Raw genomic sequence first — 18,188 nt, forward strand, 5'->3', positions numbered from 1 at the left:
AATCATTACAGTTGGGTTTTCGCCTTGGTTAATCTGATCAAATTTCAGATAGCTAAAAGGTGTAGGAACAACCATAAAATTGTATTATCGGTGTAGTTATGTTTGTTAGAGACATGCCCACTTAACACCCATCATTACCATTGTACACTTGGTAGTATACGATATAGTAGTATATAATATCTTGCAAACAATACATGTATGCATATTACGAGGTCACATGACACCACACTCTATCACTCTTCTGTCTATTCAACATGCTGCATCATCGGGCTCTCCTTTCCATAATGCATTGTAAAATCACAAACAATTCTTAACAATTTGGAAACTAAGTCAAATTGTGAAAGGAAGCTGTTTAACAGTAACTTACAACGTATGATTGATAGTTGTACCAGATGTGACTTACATTTTATAAAAACATGATCAAAATATTGAACACATCTAACTCTGTATATTGAGTATTTTTTAAATCATAGATAATAGAAACTTGAATATAAGCGCCATTCAAAACAACGTGTCGCAACAAGGCGGGAGCCTTGTGTGATGTAATTGGAAAATTGGCCTGTCCATTGCTGAAAAAAGGACATAAGGGTTTTACATTACGAGAAATTTGGTCAGATAAGCATCGTCAGAAATTAAACTTTTAGAATATGAAACACAAATGTGAACACCCCTGCCTATATTTTATCAAACTGAGGACGGACCTGGTATACTTATATACTACAAAAACAAGGCATTAGAAGGGAAATGGAAGGGAATAGATCATCCAAGTATTTTGAATAATATTCTTTGATGGCATAAACTATTGTCTACAGTAAAAACTATCAACAATAAATACAAATCACACATTATTTTATGGAAAAAATGTAATACAGAAGACATTATCTGAATGGGCAAAATGTATGATAGAGTATGTATCATGAATAAATAGTTTTTTGGGACGAAGTTGTCTAATAATGCATATATGTTGACATTGATAAATGAACTAAGCAAAAATAAAATATAAATTACAATATAGCATCAACTACAAATACAAGTAAATAAAATATATTGCCAGATCTTACTATATTACTTTGTTTGCAATAGATCATATATCCTATGGTATACGTTTAAATAACATTAATGGTTGTAACACAACACCAACCACCAAATAGAAGTGTGTGTAGACATTATTCATTTAAAAGTTCCAAATATAATGTTTTGCAAAATATGATGAGTTCCAGAATGAAAAATCACCCACCATATCAATTATCTAATGAGTTATTACAATCAATACAAGCACTGATAAACTAAGCTTTATTTATGGTTGCCACCAAGCAGCAGCCGTAATTCGACTGTTACGAAACTCGGTGACAAGTTTCTTTATGTCATTCTTTTCTTTTAGTTGGCCTCTTTGCAGATGTTCACCAGTCAATGGGTCTTCCTTTTTTCTTGAAAGGCGTGATTCCAGTGCATGACGCTCATAAACTTTGCCACTAGGTGTTCCCACGGGGTCGACAAACAGCTCCCCAGTAAGTGGACAGATTAGTTCTGGTGGTGGAGGTTCGGAGTCAGCAGGGGCATTGCCGAGCAATTCCTGTGTAAATGAATCATTAGTATATAAGTTTTGTAATACAACGTAAATAAATCTAATCTGTAAATAACATAATATCATAAACTACAACTCTTGGTGTAATTGTAAATGACTGTACTTGTATTCAAATATATCATTTATAAGATACACTACAACTAATTCCTCGAACTGCAATATATATTTGTAGCCGTAACATAACTAAGCATATCTACCTTATCGTGCAGGTGTGGTAAACAGTAAGTATATCATTTTTTGCCTAATAAATGAGGATACTTGTGAAAACAATTTTGTCTGGTCAGAAATATTTCGTCATTACCTGTTTGTGTTCCTGTAACGATTTACTTGCATGTCTGTGCGTATGATCCCTTGCCTTGCGTTTATATACGTCATGATTCGTGATATACTCTTCAGCCATGATACTGAAAATGTGAAATAGTTATTCAAATATGTCACATAGCTTTTATTGAATATTTGTAATATTTCAAGTCGCTATACTATTGATAATATTTGTAATAATTTACTATAAGTGGGACTGAACATAATCTATTTTATTTAACAAAAGCCAAAAAAAATTGTAATATCTACATAATAGCAAATTTCAAATTAAATATATTTTAAAGATAGTATACTATAATTATATGCTATATATGTATTGTTAATTACCTATCCAAGGGATCATCAGGTTCCGGGGTGATCAGCAATCCAAAGACGCATAACATAATTTTACTGAATGGTGTGCGAGATGTATAGTCTCTATCAAATATACTATGGCATATACGACCAGCAGCATTAATGTTACAATGGTATATCTTGGATATTGAGGAACTAACGTATTGCGTTTATTATTATTGAGATATTTCAATGGTGAACATAGTGTAGTGAATAATTATTTGACAATGCAATAGTCAATACAGATGTTTTTGTAAACTATTTATTTTTTTCAAATAAAAAAACAAAGTTTCGAATATATGATAAAAGGATACTGGAGTAACAAATCGCACTTTTGGAGCAGCCAATGGATAGTTTTCTGGGAATTCAGCATATAGTGAGAATACACCGCCTTCATATGGAGTATCCAATGGTCCAACAAGTAGTATACGCCAAAGAGCGATGCTGGAGAAAAGGAATTATTGACTGTTATAAATAATCGTATCAACATGTGTATGTGTTCCAATGTACAATATCATAATAATCAAAGTATTATATAATATACTAGTAATAATATAACTTACTTATTGTCACATGGAAAAATGTACACAAGTGGATGTGGCTGTTTTTGATAAGCAGATATTTCCCGGAGTATACTTTTTTTTCTGCGTACTGTTTTATCAGTAGAAAGTCCACCTTGTTGCAAGTCACCCCCGACTTTGTTCAGAATCCTAGAATTATCAAGAAAAGTAACTGACCTTAATAACTGGGTCACCACAACAATGTACATTAGTGTTTATTTTTAAATAAGTAACCTCGTATTTTATTATTGGTTTGATAATATTTCCAAAACTTATAGTATATATTGTGTCCTATGTTTTGACACCAAGCATGTTATATTTGGCAGTCATGCAGTACGAGCTGAAATCCAGGTTAAATTCAGTGACTTTTTTGAAACTCAGCAACAAAACTGTTACCACTTGCTTGATAAGTACAGTACAGTACAGACAAAAATCTATAAGCAAACTGAATAAACAACAATTCAGGAAATTAATGCCAAAATTGAAACTACTAAACTTTTTCCTGGTGATTCACTAGAACGATGCTTAAGATGTCAATTTTACCATATGAGAGAGAATTTCAAAAAATATATCCATACTACGAGTGAACCCAGTAAAATCACTGGCCGAAAAAAAAACATGTTACTTTCAGTTACAACACTTGCTTTGTAAAATGCTTTGGTTTGGTAACTTCTCTATATATATTTGGTCACAAAATAAGGCACACAGTGCTTTTTAAAGCATGTGCAAGTTTAATTACAGGTGTGAAACCACACAATCGTCAATGAAAGCAGATATCTAAGATTAATAATAAGTACATCAAGTAAAAAAATACCAGTCACCCATCAAAATAATAATTCAAATTTGATTACGGAACTATTTTCGGAGCGATAACGGAGCCATAATTTCGTAGAATTATAGAACTGTAATAGGTCCAAAAACAAATCAACGTGGACATATAGCAGCAATTATTGAGGACATCACACTGTCCACCCTGTCATTGTTAGAGTATTGAAATGAAAACAGATGATCAACGAAAACGTTGCCTACAATACAGAAGGCGCCAGACATATATATAGGAGTACCTTCAGCAAAAAAAAAGGTAAAAGATATTATATATATTAACTAAACTTCCAAAAACTGACCTCAACAGTGGAATAAACCATATCAATGCACTACTACATCTATATTTAGCAAGTCGGTGACTTGTATTGTGGATTAAATATTCTACTTCCAGCAGAATTAATCAATTGAAGCTTAGAAAGAACTCCCGTGTGCTGAGAGACACATTTAAAATTAATTCAAAATTTAAGATTAGCCTTTCCAAAAAAAGCTTGGCGACTAATATTAGTCTACTATTCGAAATGCACAACATGAAAGTAAGGTGACACACAATATTTACAAATACAATATTCACAAAGTTTATTTATACATATGTGGTTCGCAGACTGATATAGTTTAGAATAGCCTTATCCCAAGTTCAATTTAAATAAAAAAAATTGAGATATCAGAAATTCAACCAAAAACCTATCCTTGTCTGCGCATAGTTTCATCACAAAGTGATTATTAATTTTTAAAGAAAATGGTGGCCTAAATTTAAATTATTATTCAAACTAGAAAATTATTATGGATGTATTTAAACCCAAAACTAATTAGGTCGTCCCATGGTCTTGGAGCAAAACCAAAACGATTAATACTTATCGAGATATTATAAAAAAATATGCAAATTAGGTTATTAATAAAGGCATATTTCAACGTAAAACTAATCAGGTCTGTGCATGGTCCCAGAGCATATATGCAGTAAGTTTCATTGAAATGATACCAGTAGAAAAGCCAAAAATTAACTAAGCATTATACAAATTAGATAATTAAAACTAATTTGGTCTGTGCATTAACTATAGCATCTATGTACCAAGTTTTATTGAAATCGTACCTGTGGTTCTTAGGATATAAGTGGAAAAGACGTCATACATACGCATACACACACATATACAAAAACACCCATTGTGTATTTCTCACGTGGGAGTCAAAAATACCAGCCATCAAAATTAAACATGCACGAAATATACCCAACGGATTACAAGTGCACATAATACGGATACATGAGTTCGTACAAGGTTAGTGTGAGATACCCCCAAATAAACATGGCAATGAACCCAATATGTATATGTTGTTATTTTATTTAATATAATAAAACTTAATATATATAAAGTTTAATTAATTGAATTGAATATAATGATTTTTTATTTCATTTGATGGCTTCAAGTTAATTGTATGTGTGAGAGTTTAACCAGCTCGTAATGAAGTATGACCCCTCAAAGTGAGCACATGTTACTGCTACATATTATCCTAATATGTTATAATCAAATTGTTTCTGTAAAAAAAAAATTAAGTCTACAACAGACAAGTGTCAGTGATGCATTTTAGATAATCTGTATATTCATATTTAACCACAAGCTCATATCTGCTTTAAATATTTTGAACTTTACGGCTGGTTATTCTCTACAAAACCCTTGGACAAAAGAAGGTATATGTACTACAGCAGGGAAATATTGAAATCATGCAAGAACAACGGTTGAATGCAGTACATAATGCATACTAGTATACACAATACAAACACTTTCACTTACATATGAGGTGTTGATACCGGTTTACTAATACCATCTGGTACACAGTAAGCTGGTTGTTTATCATAAGGAGGATGTGCGTATTTCACAAAATTATCTATATCATACTGGAAAAAATCAATAACTTGAATTAATTCGGCATAGAAATGGAGTTATACTATGTTGAGCTTATGGAATTGTGATGTAAATTTATTCATGTGTACAGCGTGAAACGCATCCTATCGGTATTGTACTTCTTATTGGCGATCAGGCATATGAAGGCTCAACGGACTTTTTATTATCATTCTTATATTTAGAAACCCCAAACACTATTGTTGTCTTTCTGATTTCTAGGTTTGCAAGCCTTACACACATTTGTATGGTCATGGAGCCCTTTTGTGTCACGTGAGCTGGTTTTAGAAAGCCGTTGAACGAAATGCTGCTATTTCTATGGCAGCGGCAGATAACATGTACTGGAGCAAGAAAATGGGTTTTTGGTCACGTGATTCGGCTGCCAATCAATGTGACGTGCAGCTGCACACTTTTAAGATTTTTTTATATAACTTTACGATTTATTCATCGATTCATACACTTGCAAGACCTGGTCGGATTTTAAAGAAAATGTCACATGGTTACCAACAAGTTTTCGTCATACCTACAGAACCACAAAGTCTAAACTGTAGCATTCGGGGAAATAAATATTGAATACTCGCACAGGTTGTCTTCTTCTTTATCTAGTTTTTTTAATAAAAGCTAATCAAACGAGTTGCATCATATTGTGTATAACAATGAGCATGTGCATATCGAAAATAATTTATTGAAAGGTGCCACCGCTTGCTCAGGTCATTTGACAAATCTTTGATTTTGTCAAACACATTTTGAGTTGTGTGTTTTTTCCTGAGAGAGTGCTGTAGATTTGTTAAATGCTCAAACATGACATGCGATAATATGTCGCGCTTTGGTATGACATGGTAACGAGAATTAGTCATTGTAAATGTAAAACATGTGAATGCTAGCGTGTGCGACATGACATGGGCTGTGGTTGGAATTATTATGTAATGGTCGTAGTTAAGTTAGACAAACCACAAAACATGGAGTTCCTCTAACAACAAATATTACACTTCATGTCACAATATTATACAATACCTGTGTTCGTACGCTATACGTTTTCTTTACATCTTTTCTAGCTCCAAGAGACAACACAGTTTCCATTTCAAAAAGTTGTAATCCTTCTTTTTCAGATTCGGGGAAAAAACAACATCCACCTGGAAATTGATAAGCCAATAAATGTTAGTAACGTTTGTGTCAGAGCTCAGAAAGATTGATATTTACTGTAAAATTACATAAAAAATTCGAATAGAAAGAAATTGTCTGCAATTAACACTTATGCCATTCACGATAAATACTATTCCTAATTGACACATACAAAATATAAGCTCACCTGTAATGCTAGATAGACACTGCAATCTTCTGTTATTGCTGCCAACCAAGACTGAGTCAAGACATATATCTGATGCCTGTCAACAAGATAGAAGAATCGCCAAATATTCACAAATATGGCATAAGATTATATAAGATTTATTTTATTATTAGGCAGATTATGTTTCTACATTACTTTGAATTGGCTTAATTTAAAAACTCTATATTTTATACTCCCTTGTTTGAGAAGAGCGAGAATTTGAATATATTGAAGGTTGTCTAAACGGTCATTAATAACTTCTTTATTATAATTACATAATGCGGAAAGCCGTTATATCAGTCTTTTGTTTATATATGGCGTGAGTGAAAATGATAGAAAGTGCTAATTGATCATGCATTTAAGTGTACACGTGCATGTGTGCATGCTTCATAAAAAATGTTTTTTACCTGTAATGCGATTGTCGTATCAAGGATATTGTGATGTCGCGATCCGTCGTCCCCATCAGTTAAACACAGAATCCTCCTTTAACATAACATTAATTAAGTTGACAGGTAATACATTGAATGTGAGCATATCATTACTTGATGAACACCGTAACCAACAACAGATTCAATTTATTTACACTTAATCTATGAATTAGTTATTTCTATACTTTAGTTACATTTAAATGTAGATGCATCAACTTCGAGGTGGTCGGCATAAAACGTCCACAAGAAGATACATTTCACTGATTTGTAACTACAATAAAACAATATGTGTTAATGAAATTAATAAAGTAATGAAAGCTAGGTATGTAATAGTTTACAAATACTCACTTTTTGCATGCCAGATACTTTACACCAATTTCTCTCAATTGTGATAACGCATTAAATTTAGCGTCGTACATTGCTGTCCCACCGTCACTGTAAAGCCTTTGTACTTTTGCCTAAGCAAATAAATTGAATATAACATGGTATAATTTTGAATTTGTAATGTTATGTGCCGAGGAATGTACATGCAATATAATGGAAAATATTATCGCATTGAAATCTCACTGAGTAACTAAAAACTGTTGTTTTTTTTCTATCTGAAGACATTGTCTGTTATTTATGACAGTCAGTGTCCCCACTATTTACTATATAAAGCAAGGTTGTGTCTGACTACGACAATGATCACAAAATTGAATAGTCGCTCTTTACCCAATAATAGCAAGATGTAAGGCATTTAGATGGCGGTATTTATATTGTTTATCTGTCAGGGGGAAATCCTCTCTCTGTGTTCCCCACACGTGTCAGGGGGGAATCTCGTCTCTCTATCGCGTCCCCTTGAGGTACGGGATCGGGAAAGTCACTTTAAGCTTCAGTCTAATAAGACACACACAACAAAATACGTTTCAACTTTCGTCTTAATCGATCTATAAGACACAGCGCCCTGGGGAAAAGTCCCCAAGACTATCGCAAGGCTGACCCAAGACTCTCTCTAGGTTGCGTCAAGACTCGCCCCCAAGACTCTCCAGGACTGGACTGCGTCTGTCGTGGTGTTCTCGCCAAGACCAACTAAAAACAACTTTATTCATTTTCAAAACTCTAACCAATTACAAAGCAGTAAAAAGACTCTAGGGCGTAACCTTCAATCATACAGCCAATCAAACTAAGTACTGAATACGTCATATCTTTTGATTAATCGTTCACTACATTAATAATTGCGAAAACTAACTGTCAGAAATAGTAGTCCGAATAACGACGGTTATTTCGTAATTAGTTCCAAATCACTGAGTCGAGTTCCGTCCAGGACCTCGCCTAAACGATGACAGACATAACACAGCAATTCGCTAGTAATCAACTAAATAAGTCGGTCAACAAATACGCAAAAACTATTTCATCATATATCCAACATATTATAATTGAAACACCACAAGTTCAATAAGTTAAACAGGCACGTACCTTAACACTCTCGAAAGCTTCAGTGCATTTATCTTCAACATGTGGTGTGCAGTTAAACGTTGTCAGACCAATAACATGTCTGAAATTATATGCCATACTTCTATCCGCAAAAGCATGAAATAAATTTTTGATCGCATCAAGTTTCGACATCTGACGACTATAATAAATAGAAAAGTAAAATAAAATGTTGACTACTGTAAACATAGCCAGGATTGAGACATCTTTTGAGAAACAAGTTTTGTTCACCAATTATGGTGACTAATATACTTGTCACTTACTTACGTAATTGTTTTGTTAAGAGAACGCATTGACCTGCACCACCTTCTACCGTGGGTGCATCTACAACTTCTAAGACACGTACACAGCTGTACTGACTATTATTTTAATTTTGGAAAATCAGTTTTGCATAGATTAAATAATTTTGAAATTATTAGATAACCTATTGCACCTAGTTGACGCTAGACGGAGGCGTTCTATATATGTATGTATGACCAAAAACGCACGACGTCGCATTCGATTTCCCATACAAACGCGTCACAACGATTGCCTTCATGTTCAATTTAACATGGAGCATGCTTCGTTGTGTTTGATTTGACAGTGAATACAGGTTAACAGCTGGAATTCTGCCAAGGTATAACAGTGGGGCGATAAATTAACTGAATAAATAAACTTTGGCTGGCGAAGATGCCTAACAACTTCAAAATGGTACTTTATAGGTAAAGAATAATAATAATAATAACTTACTTCCAACATGTTGATGACATGGAACCGCTAATGTCAAACAGTACCTAGAATGAATATATTGGGAATATGAACCTAATTTGTGTTTCAGCCAACCCGGAATTGTTACCTAAAAAATGAATTCGTGTCCACTAATTTGACAATGCTTTATTACTCAAAGCAAATTACATAGAATACTTACGACAATAGCTTCAGATGGCTCTCTGCTAAAACATCAACTATCGGATTTTACCAAAGAACAGTTAGTTTGTGTGAAAGTGTAGTCCTTCAGCCTATTGTATAGAGAATAATATTATGAGACACGGTACATTAGGAATTTGCTGAGCCTGTCATTGTAATGTATCTATTTCATTCTCATTACATTCATGCAGCAATGAAGAATAACACTTTGACACGTACATGTGAGTTACATGATCGGGATAACACTTTTCTTCCTTCTTCTCTATTGGATTGTAGATTATGACTTGAGTTGGTCCAGCTGCTTTACATGTTGCGGTATATGGTACTAAAAGACCTGAAAATGAGGAGTCAGATGCAATGGATATAATTGTTATTGTCGTAGGTGACATTGTACATTCGGCATAAGCATGATCATCTGGTCACCGGGGACACATTCATTAAGACATTGTTTAGAGCCGACTTCTTTGGATCTCTGCTGGTGAACATGTACTTTTTCCTGAGGGAAAACTGAGTAGGTCACACTGACCATGAATATCTGTCTTTATATGTATGTCCTGGTGTGTAACATAAATTTGGGTTACATATTCATTTCAACACTGTAAGTTGTGAGGGTCGGTGACTGTAGAATACTGAGATCAGTGTCTGATTGCAGTGACAATGTGTACGGCTATGGTCATTGGTTCAAATCTCGTGTTGGACGAGTTAATTAGAGAAAAAAACGTAACAAAGGTTCTAGAAATAGATTGCTAACATACCATCCTGATTCAGTGTTAGACATGGAGTCAATACATCAGTGTCTTTCAGTCGTAATGGTGGATATATCATCAAAAACTCATATTCTGATATTCTTGTTTCTGGGTCCTCTAACGACTGGGCCGTAATTTCATTACACCTGTGCATATAATAGTTATATTGTTTCACAAAAGAAATAACGTATAGCAAATGCTGGACAATCAAAGTTTGATGTGATATTCGGTTCATAATGTGGTGGCCAAAGTAGTAGAAGTGTTTGACGCGTTTCCACACACATTGCACATGGGGATGCAGTCAACGTTAAATTCTATGACGCCAAATATTGCGACCGATCATGTATCTTTGAACTTTTATGTGTTTCGTGGAATGATTCAATAGTCATTTCTAGCTGAATAATATAAAACCAAATGTATTGCTGTGTATTGTCTTATTTTTATGTTATTTCAAAAAGTGGCAGCAAAAACTTACACTGGTTTGTAATTCCGGACTATCTGCCACACGTAACAACTTTTTGAAGATGGATAACACAGAAGAAGTCGTTCTACTTTAGCATCAGAGGTTAGAACACATGTCTGTGGGTCTAAAATAATGCCTGCAATCTGATCACAATCTGCGAAGATATTTATAACGATAAACAATGAATAACATTTTATTGCAGGGAAATCTGTTTTATACCGTAATACTATTGTTAAAGTATATCATAACAATCAATGAAGGTTTGTTTTAGAATAAAATTAAGTACTGGTTTAAGTGATCCCGTATTGGATTACTGACTCTACATAAGTGTGCGGTATATGTCGCTAGAAGACCACATGTTCGATAATAGTTTGCACCCGGGAAATAAATGACATACATTTACTCCAGATTCAATCGATTTCCAAATATTTTTTATTAGCATACTAATAATTCACATCGAAATAAAAACTCACTGTGCAATTTATCATTTGGTATTTGAAGGTAGAGATTTTAAAAATTTAAATTAGCTGCCATGCCACGTCCGCTCGGGATGTTTTGTTTCGATGACGTCAATGTGAAAACCACCCATAAAAACACAGGGCTAAGTGGCAATCAAATGTGTCAAAATAATTGTGTTTTCATAAGGATTTCAGTCAAGGACGATTAATAGGATATCTGATAGTCAATAAAAAGAATTGCATAGGTCGGATTGACACAATTTGGAGTGTATTGGGGCTAAAGAATATCGTGTTTGAGTATCACGCAAGGCGTTGCCATGGTTATTCTCGCCACTACATGCATTTGTATGTTCCAAAGGAGACATATGTATCCTGGAGCAATACGCAGACTTAATAATTTAACAGTTTGCTACTTATTTTACTGGAGCAAAAATCTGGAACAGTATCCCCCTCCACATATGATCAATACCAAATGTATCGAAATTTAGAAAACTTTTAAAATTACATTTATTGGATGAAAATAATTATTTATCCATTATTTATTTAATTAATTATTTTTTTCATTCATTCCTTCATTCATTTATTCACTTACTACCTAAAATAATACAAGTCCCTCACATACTTAGTTTTGTTTACAAAGGCTGAGCTCAGACTAGACTAGACTACCTATAGCTATTTTCTGAAGCCCCTTTCATCTATTTTCTGTGACATAGAATAGTATCATACCAAATATTGTATTTCTTACTTATTACTTCAGGATGAATAAAGTATTATTATTATTATTATTATTATTATTATTATTATTATTATTATTATTATTATTATTAGTTTGGTGTAAAAATAAAAACAATTATTGCATTTCAATAAGACTTGCTATACAAGTGCCTGGGAAAAATGCATTGAAATTTGGTTGACAGATGTTCTTGGATAATGCACAGACGTGATTAGTTTAATAATGAAAAACATGCATACTTATTATCTAATTCTTATTAGCCAAAAAAATGAACTTGTGATAGAGGTGCTCTGGATTAATTTAGACTGATAACCACAGATGTAAAACCAAATGTATTTTCTGTATTATAAACTTCAATAATATGAATCACATTGTTTTCACGTTGTACATCTCAAATAGCAGGCAAATTTTAGTTTCCCAGCTTCTTGTTTGGAAGGCTTATTAATTGTTAATATGTCTTCAATACTCTCAGCACACGGAAGTTTATCTGAGCTTTCTTTGATTGCAGTTTATCTATACAAATTTTATTTCTTAAGGTTGATTTGATCTTATCGGGGCATATATCGAATTAGGTAATCATTATGGATGTATATAACCCCAAAACGAATTAGTAGCATTTTAAAACAATAATAAGTACTTGGGATATTGATGAAAAAGCTGAACTAACTAATTATTATGCAATTAATAATTAATATGCACAGATGTTAATGCAAAACTAATAAAGTCTGCACAGACCATCATGTTTCAAGTTTCATTGAAATGTGATTAGAGCTCGAGACAGCGATTAGGTAATTAATATGCACACATTCAAACAAAAACTAAAAAGGTCTGTGAACTGTTCTAGCGCATTTATATACCAAGTTTCATTGACATATGATGATTAGTACTTGAAATATCAGCGGAAAAGTAATAAATTTAGTAATTATGTAAATTAATATGCACAGATATTAAACCAAAATTTATCAGGTCTGTGCATTGACCTAGAGCATATATGTACAAAGTTTCGTTGTAATGTGATGGGACAACTGTCCCAGCACAGTCACTCTATTAGGAGAGTGACTGTGGTCCCAGAAAGACCAAGCCTCATTTTCGTGAAGATTGGCACCCGGTGACATTTACAAAGGCGGCACTCTATCAAATCCTGTATGATTTGTTGGTCTCGGCCAAACCAAATATGAAGGGTTTATTATAGATGAAATTCATTAACAATTATGACGCCGGCAATTTCTGTAAGTGACTCCTTGTTTGGTTTGTTGAAAAATCATTATTGAACGCAATACAGCAGTACTACAGGACGCGTCTTGTCAATTCCTGTCACCCTGGAGAATGCAATGATCGGTGTGATAACACGTTTAGCTAGGAAATGAGAAAGCATGTTGTGTCATTCAGTTCTATTGTGCATGGTGGACGGGTTATAATCGGATAATTGATTTGTTTTAAATGCCGTAAATTTGGAGGGGTCCACGGAAGCTTATACTCGAGCACCGGTTTATACTCTGGCAACTACGATAGTACAATCAAATGTAGTTACCTTGTAATTGTCTATTCACCAATCGTTTCTCGCATGTGTACTCCTGCCCTTCACGTCCGACTATTTTCACTGGTTCAGCAAGATTTTCATACGTTATATAACTAAATCCACATACAAACTGATCCATTTCAGCCTCGCATTCCTGTAAATGTTGAATATATGATAAAATGTGATGTGAATTAAGTTACAACGTATACATATACATATATATACGTATACAATCAAGTGGCTCATGTTTCATAATTTATTTTGCTCCCCGAATAGAAATTATAACTAACGTGGAATAAAGTTGGTTACTGTAGAACTTTATTCGGGTGTCGGCCAAAGAGCCAAGAGAGAACAATCAAATGTAGGTGTAACAAAAATCGTGGGAGTCACGTTGTGTGGTCCATAGCTCTCCTTGTGTCGATCTTTCGTCTTTGTAATGATATTTTAGTCGTTTCTTTTTTGATGTCATTAAAGTTGATGTTTTTGAATATTGAAATTTTATCGAAATAGAAGACTTATGATTTCTCCCATAACCTTGCGAAACACAAACGTGTGACACCAAATGGCATCGAAATAAAAGTCGACAAAAGTGCACATTTTCACATAACACCCAACCGAAACTACCATCAATTGGTAGTATTTTTCATTGAACAGCGCAAAAACCGCGACAAAAATTATCTGTTGTTTTTCCGGTATTTAGGTCTCTAAACCTACGTAACGATAGTGGCAGCCATTTTCTAGATGTCGAGAAGATGACATTACTTGGCTAAATGACGCCACTGTAGTAGAACTAGTATTTTGCAAGTTGTCAATCCAGTTTTTGAAACTCAAATCGCCTGAAATGTGTGTCTGGAGATACCAATTTTGATCACGACCAAAAAATTAATTAAAAGTACAGTTTAACACCTTCAAGCCAGTCAACACAGGATTTATCCACGAAAGATATGCTAAGAAATCTTCTAACATTACCTTCCCGTTATCAAGTATGAATGCCCCAGGAGAATCCTAAAAAACGCGCTCATCTTCGACTTCTCCGCTTGCAGGGCTGCTGCGCCCAAAGCCTAAAAATAAAATGCGGCATCACTGAGAAAACGAGCTCAATGCCTTGTATATATGGTAATAAGCAGTGAATGAAACTGAATACACAGCAAGGTGAATACAATGTTAAATTGAAATAAAAAAAGTAATGATGCATGACTAGAACTGACGCTCGCTCCCTTTGCCGTGTATTTGGTGTAATTCACTCGTTTTACTTATGTTATCAGCTACTATGAGTTTACAATATTGAGTTTGAATCTTGTGTTGCGTGTCAGTTTGCCTGTAATTATTCACAGTATTTAGCACATGTCCAAAAATAATAAATACAACTTAACTTATATGCTATGATAATCCTTCTAGTAGTGCAACCTAGACAAAATGTGGAAATAAGTGGTTATGAAATTAAAACGAGCAATTGTCATTAACACTCATATGGCAGCCGCAATGTTGGACGTACACAACTGCAATATGGATGAAATCAGGTAGCCACAACGGGGGTCTAACTTAACCCTATGGCAACTGTAATTTCGGTTAAGTGTAATCGTATGGCGGCAACAGCGAGGGTCTAAACATGTGGTATCCAAATTGTGGGCCAAATGTTTGCAATTTCATTTATATTACCCTCAAAAATATGTAGTGTGGTTACGTATATTTTTATCCAAAATTATAGACCCAACTTTTTGGGTGTTTTGTCTGGATATTATTTTCACTGAATCATTCCTTTAGCGAAAATAGGGAAAATTATTTACAAGCGAAAATAAAGTACTAGTATTTTACAGTAGTTTATTGACAACGTTTGTCTCCAGAGTCTAAGGTTAACCCGAAGATTTCCGAACACTAGCATTTCCGAAAGCATACTTTCAGATTTGATGACACCTGTGAGTTTTGACCTTTTGATCGTCGTCGTTTCTGTTCAAATCGGTCAATTTTTGGATGAGTTACAGCATTTTAAATTTTTCTCACTTTCTTCTACGATATTTATGAATACATAATGAGCAAATTTATAGTAATATTTCTCATTATTTTGACTTTTCCCAGAATTTGTGGATTTCTTTCTATAAAGGTCAAATAGCGGTGTTGACGCCGACAGTGTTCCTTTGTGTGGACGCTTCGTAGTTTTTGTGAACAATGTGTTTGAAAACTTGATATGCTCACCCAACTAATGGCTTGAAGTCATTTAATATTCAGCAGGAAGTTTATATTTTAATGAAACATAATTGTATATTTACAGAAACACGGAGAATAACATAGAAATAACTAGCCTATGTTTTGTCGCATTTGTGGGGACAAAAGAAAATGAACTACGACTTAACGAATGCAACTCTTTGTGTATATCTCGCACTATCTCGCGTTATTTGATGAAATAATAAAGGACATCGCGTTATTACGTTTTAGTCGCGTTAGTTCGATCGGTTGTGGCACGCATCTGACCAATGGATAAGCCGCGTTGCTAGTCTGTTCTATAGTACTCTGAGGTACTAGTATAGTCCATGTTCGTGTTCTATATTGTCAACTTGTATCCTGCTACTGGTTACTTCATACGTAATTGCCTGAATGACGGAAATGTACGATCTCACATATCAGTGTCCAGTAACCAGTAACCGCCACATACCCTTTGGCTGTTCTCTATCATTCCGCACTAAATGTTCATACCCAAAAACTATATAGTAAACAAGTATCAATTTTCTTTTAATGTAGAAGTTGTTACTTTGCTACATTTTTACAAATCGAAATACCAATACATTGTGACTATGTCATTTTCTTAAAATCCAACATTGAAGAAAGGTATTTTTTTGTATTTTAAAGGGGAACCGCCTAATCCCTTGGATTGCACCAAGTGCTCATGGGTAATTAACTCCGCCTCTGTCCACTGAGTAAATGAATGCTTATCTTTCCCCCTGTACCGCTAATCCCACAAAACAACAACTGATATAAACATACTAAGAACGGATTACAAATTGCTTGTTTAAATATAACATAGCATGATTTGAAACATCGCGCGTTCGGTAATTTATACATCGTCGGAAAAGTATCTCGTGTGAGATTTGAGTTCTTGTGATCTGGTGGGTGAACGTCGGGTTGACTTTACAGTCAAAATCAAATGAGCAGTGAGGGGGAGAAGAGCGTTCTGTCAAAACAATTTTACCGTAGACTCAATTTTAACGACCAATCTGCAGCGTTGTATTTATTATAAATAAGAATCCAAAAATAAAATATAAATACACACATACACTCGATTAAATTTTCTGGACATATATGCGACGCATGAACGAAAACGACCTATTGTAAAAGATATGAATTGGACCTGCCTGTGACGTATTGTCAGGGTGCCGTTTCGTCCTACAGTCAAATACAGAAACAAAAACTGATTTATTTTCTAATGGCAAGACTTGGCTGTTCATGCATTTCAAGCATGTCGTATTTACTTCTTGTACTCTGTGGTGTGTGCTGTGGAAACATCTGATTTCGCGGTTTTGAGCTGTCGAAGTATTTCGCGAAAAATAAAACAAAGGGAAACACCATACGAAGCAGTCAGGCCAATGTCTTGTTGATATCCGAAACTTAGAACCTCTAACAGAACGATTATTTCCTGTACGCCTACCAGTATTACACAACTACCATTTGCAGCTCATTGCAGTCTGACACTTATTCACTGTACCCCTTCCTTTTTCCAGACTGTCTAGAAAGTTATGCAAAAAGTTTCATCCCTTAGAAAACACAAGTCTTTGCCGTACGATCAAAAGAAAAATGTCCACATAGTAGTAACCAACATCGTTCTGGCGTTCCTAAAAAAACACTGCATTGCTTAGTAGCAAATAATCACGGTAGCGCAAACCGACTATGCTACGTTTCACAATTATTATTATTACTTGAAAGTGATTATTAATAAAGTACAAAAAGTAAACTCGTTGAATTGTTCTGAAATGCAAGTAAATTTCAATTTAGTTTCATCGATTCCGGTCGCATGCAAATGCTCGACACCTTATAGGTCAAATCGCTAATCAGCCAGTCAAAATACTCGGTGATGCCAACGTGTTCAAATTACCAAAACGGAGGAGATTTGCCGGTGTTCCAGCTCGATATTTTACCTCTGGTTTTGATGGGAAGATGGCACGTTGTTGTTGTTTTTTTGAAATCAAAACATTAGTTGTTTTCGATGATAAACTGACCATTTGAAGACTATTTTTACGATGATAACAGCTCATTGTCGAATCGAAGCTTTAAACATTCACTGTCTTACATCGTCATGTCCCAGTGTTACCGATGGTTAGACCATGGAGGTGGTTAGACATAGACAAACTACATAACGATAATGCTGTTTGTAAACCAACAAGCTTTGTAGATTGAATAAACATCTAGGGGGTTTACATTTTCGTTTACTCAAACTGTGATTGACAGGAATTTTGCATACATTAGCCACCATTTTAAACTCGTGATTTTCACTGGTCGCGGCACGTTTCGACCGAAAATAACAACATTTATACATCAAAAGCCCATCAGACGAGTGTAATAGCTGCGGTTCCGTAGCTCTTTGGTGCGACCTACAATCGAATTTCGCCCTCACAATTTCATTTGGACGTCTT

General features: G+C 34.5%; 1 protein-coding gene across 1 annotated transcript; it reads right to left on the reverse strand.

Moving 5' to 3' along the window:
- Positions 1-768: 768 nt before the first annotated feature.
- LOC102801139 (uncharacterized) lies at positions 769-7,690 on the reverse strand. The gene is made up of 10 exons (XM_006822839.3): positions 7,620-7,690; positions 7,251-7,326; positions 6,826-6,901; positions 6,531-6,649; positions 5,409-5,512; positions 2,803-2,949; positions 2,554-2,683; positions 2,234-2,379; positions 1,887-1,989; positions 769-1,573 (listed from the first exon to the last, which is right to left on the reverse strand). Exons 1-10 carry the CDS (start codon positions 7,688-7,690, stop codon positions 1,298-1,300), a joined length of 1,248 nt encoding a protein of 415 aa, XP_006822902.2. The 3' UTR covers positions 769-1,297.
- Positions 7,691-18,188: the final 10,498 nt, after the last annotated feature.

This window comes from Saccoglossus kowalevskii, chromosome 2 (assembly GCF_978046115.1).
Source record: "Saccoglossus kowalevskii chromosome 2, keSacKowa6.1, whole genome shotgun sequence".
Lineage (NCBI taxonomy): Eukaryota > Metazoa > Hemichordata > Enteropneusta > Harrimaniidae > Saccoglossus > Saccoglossus kowalevskii.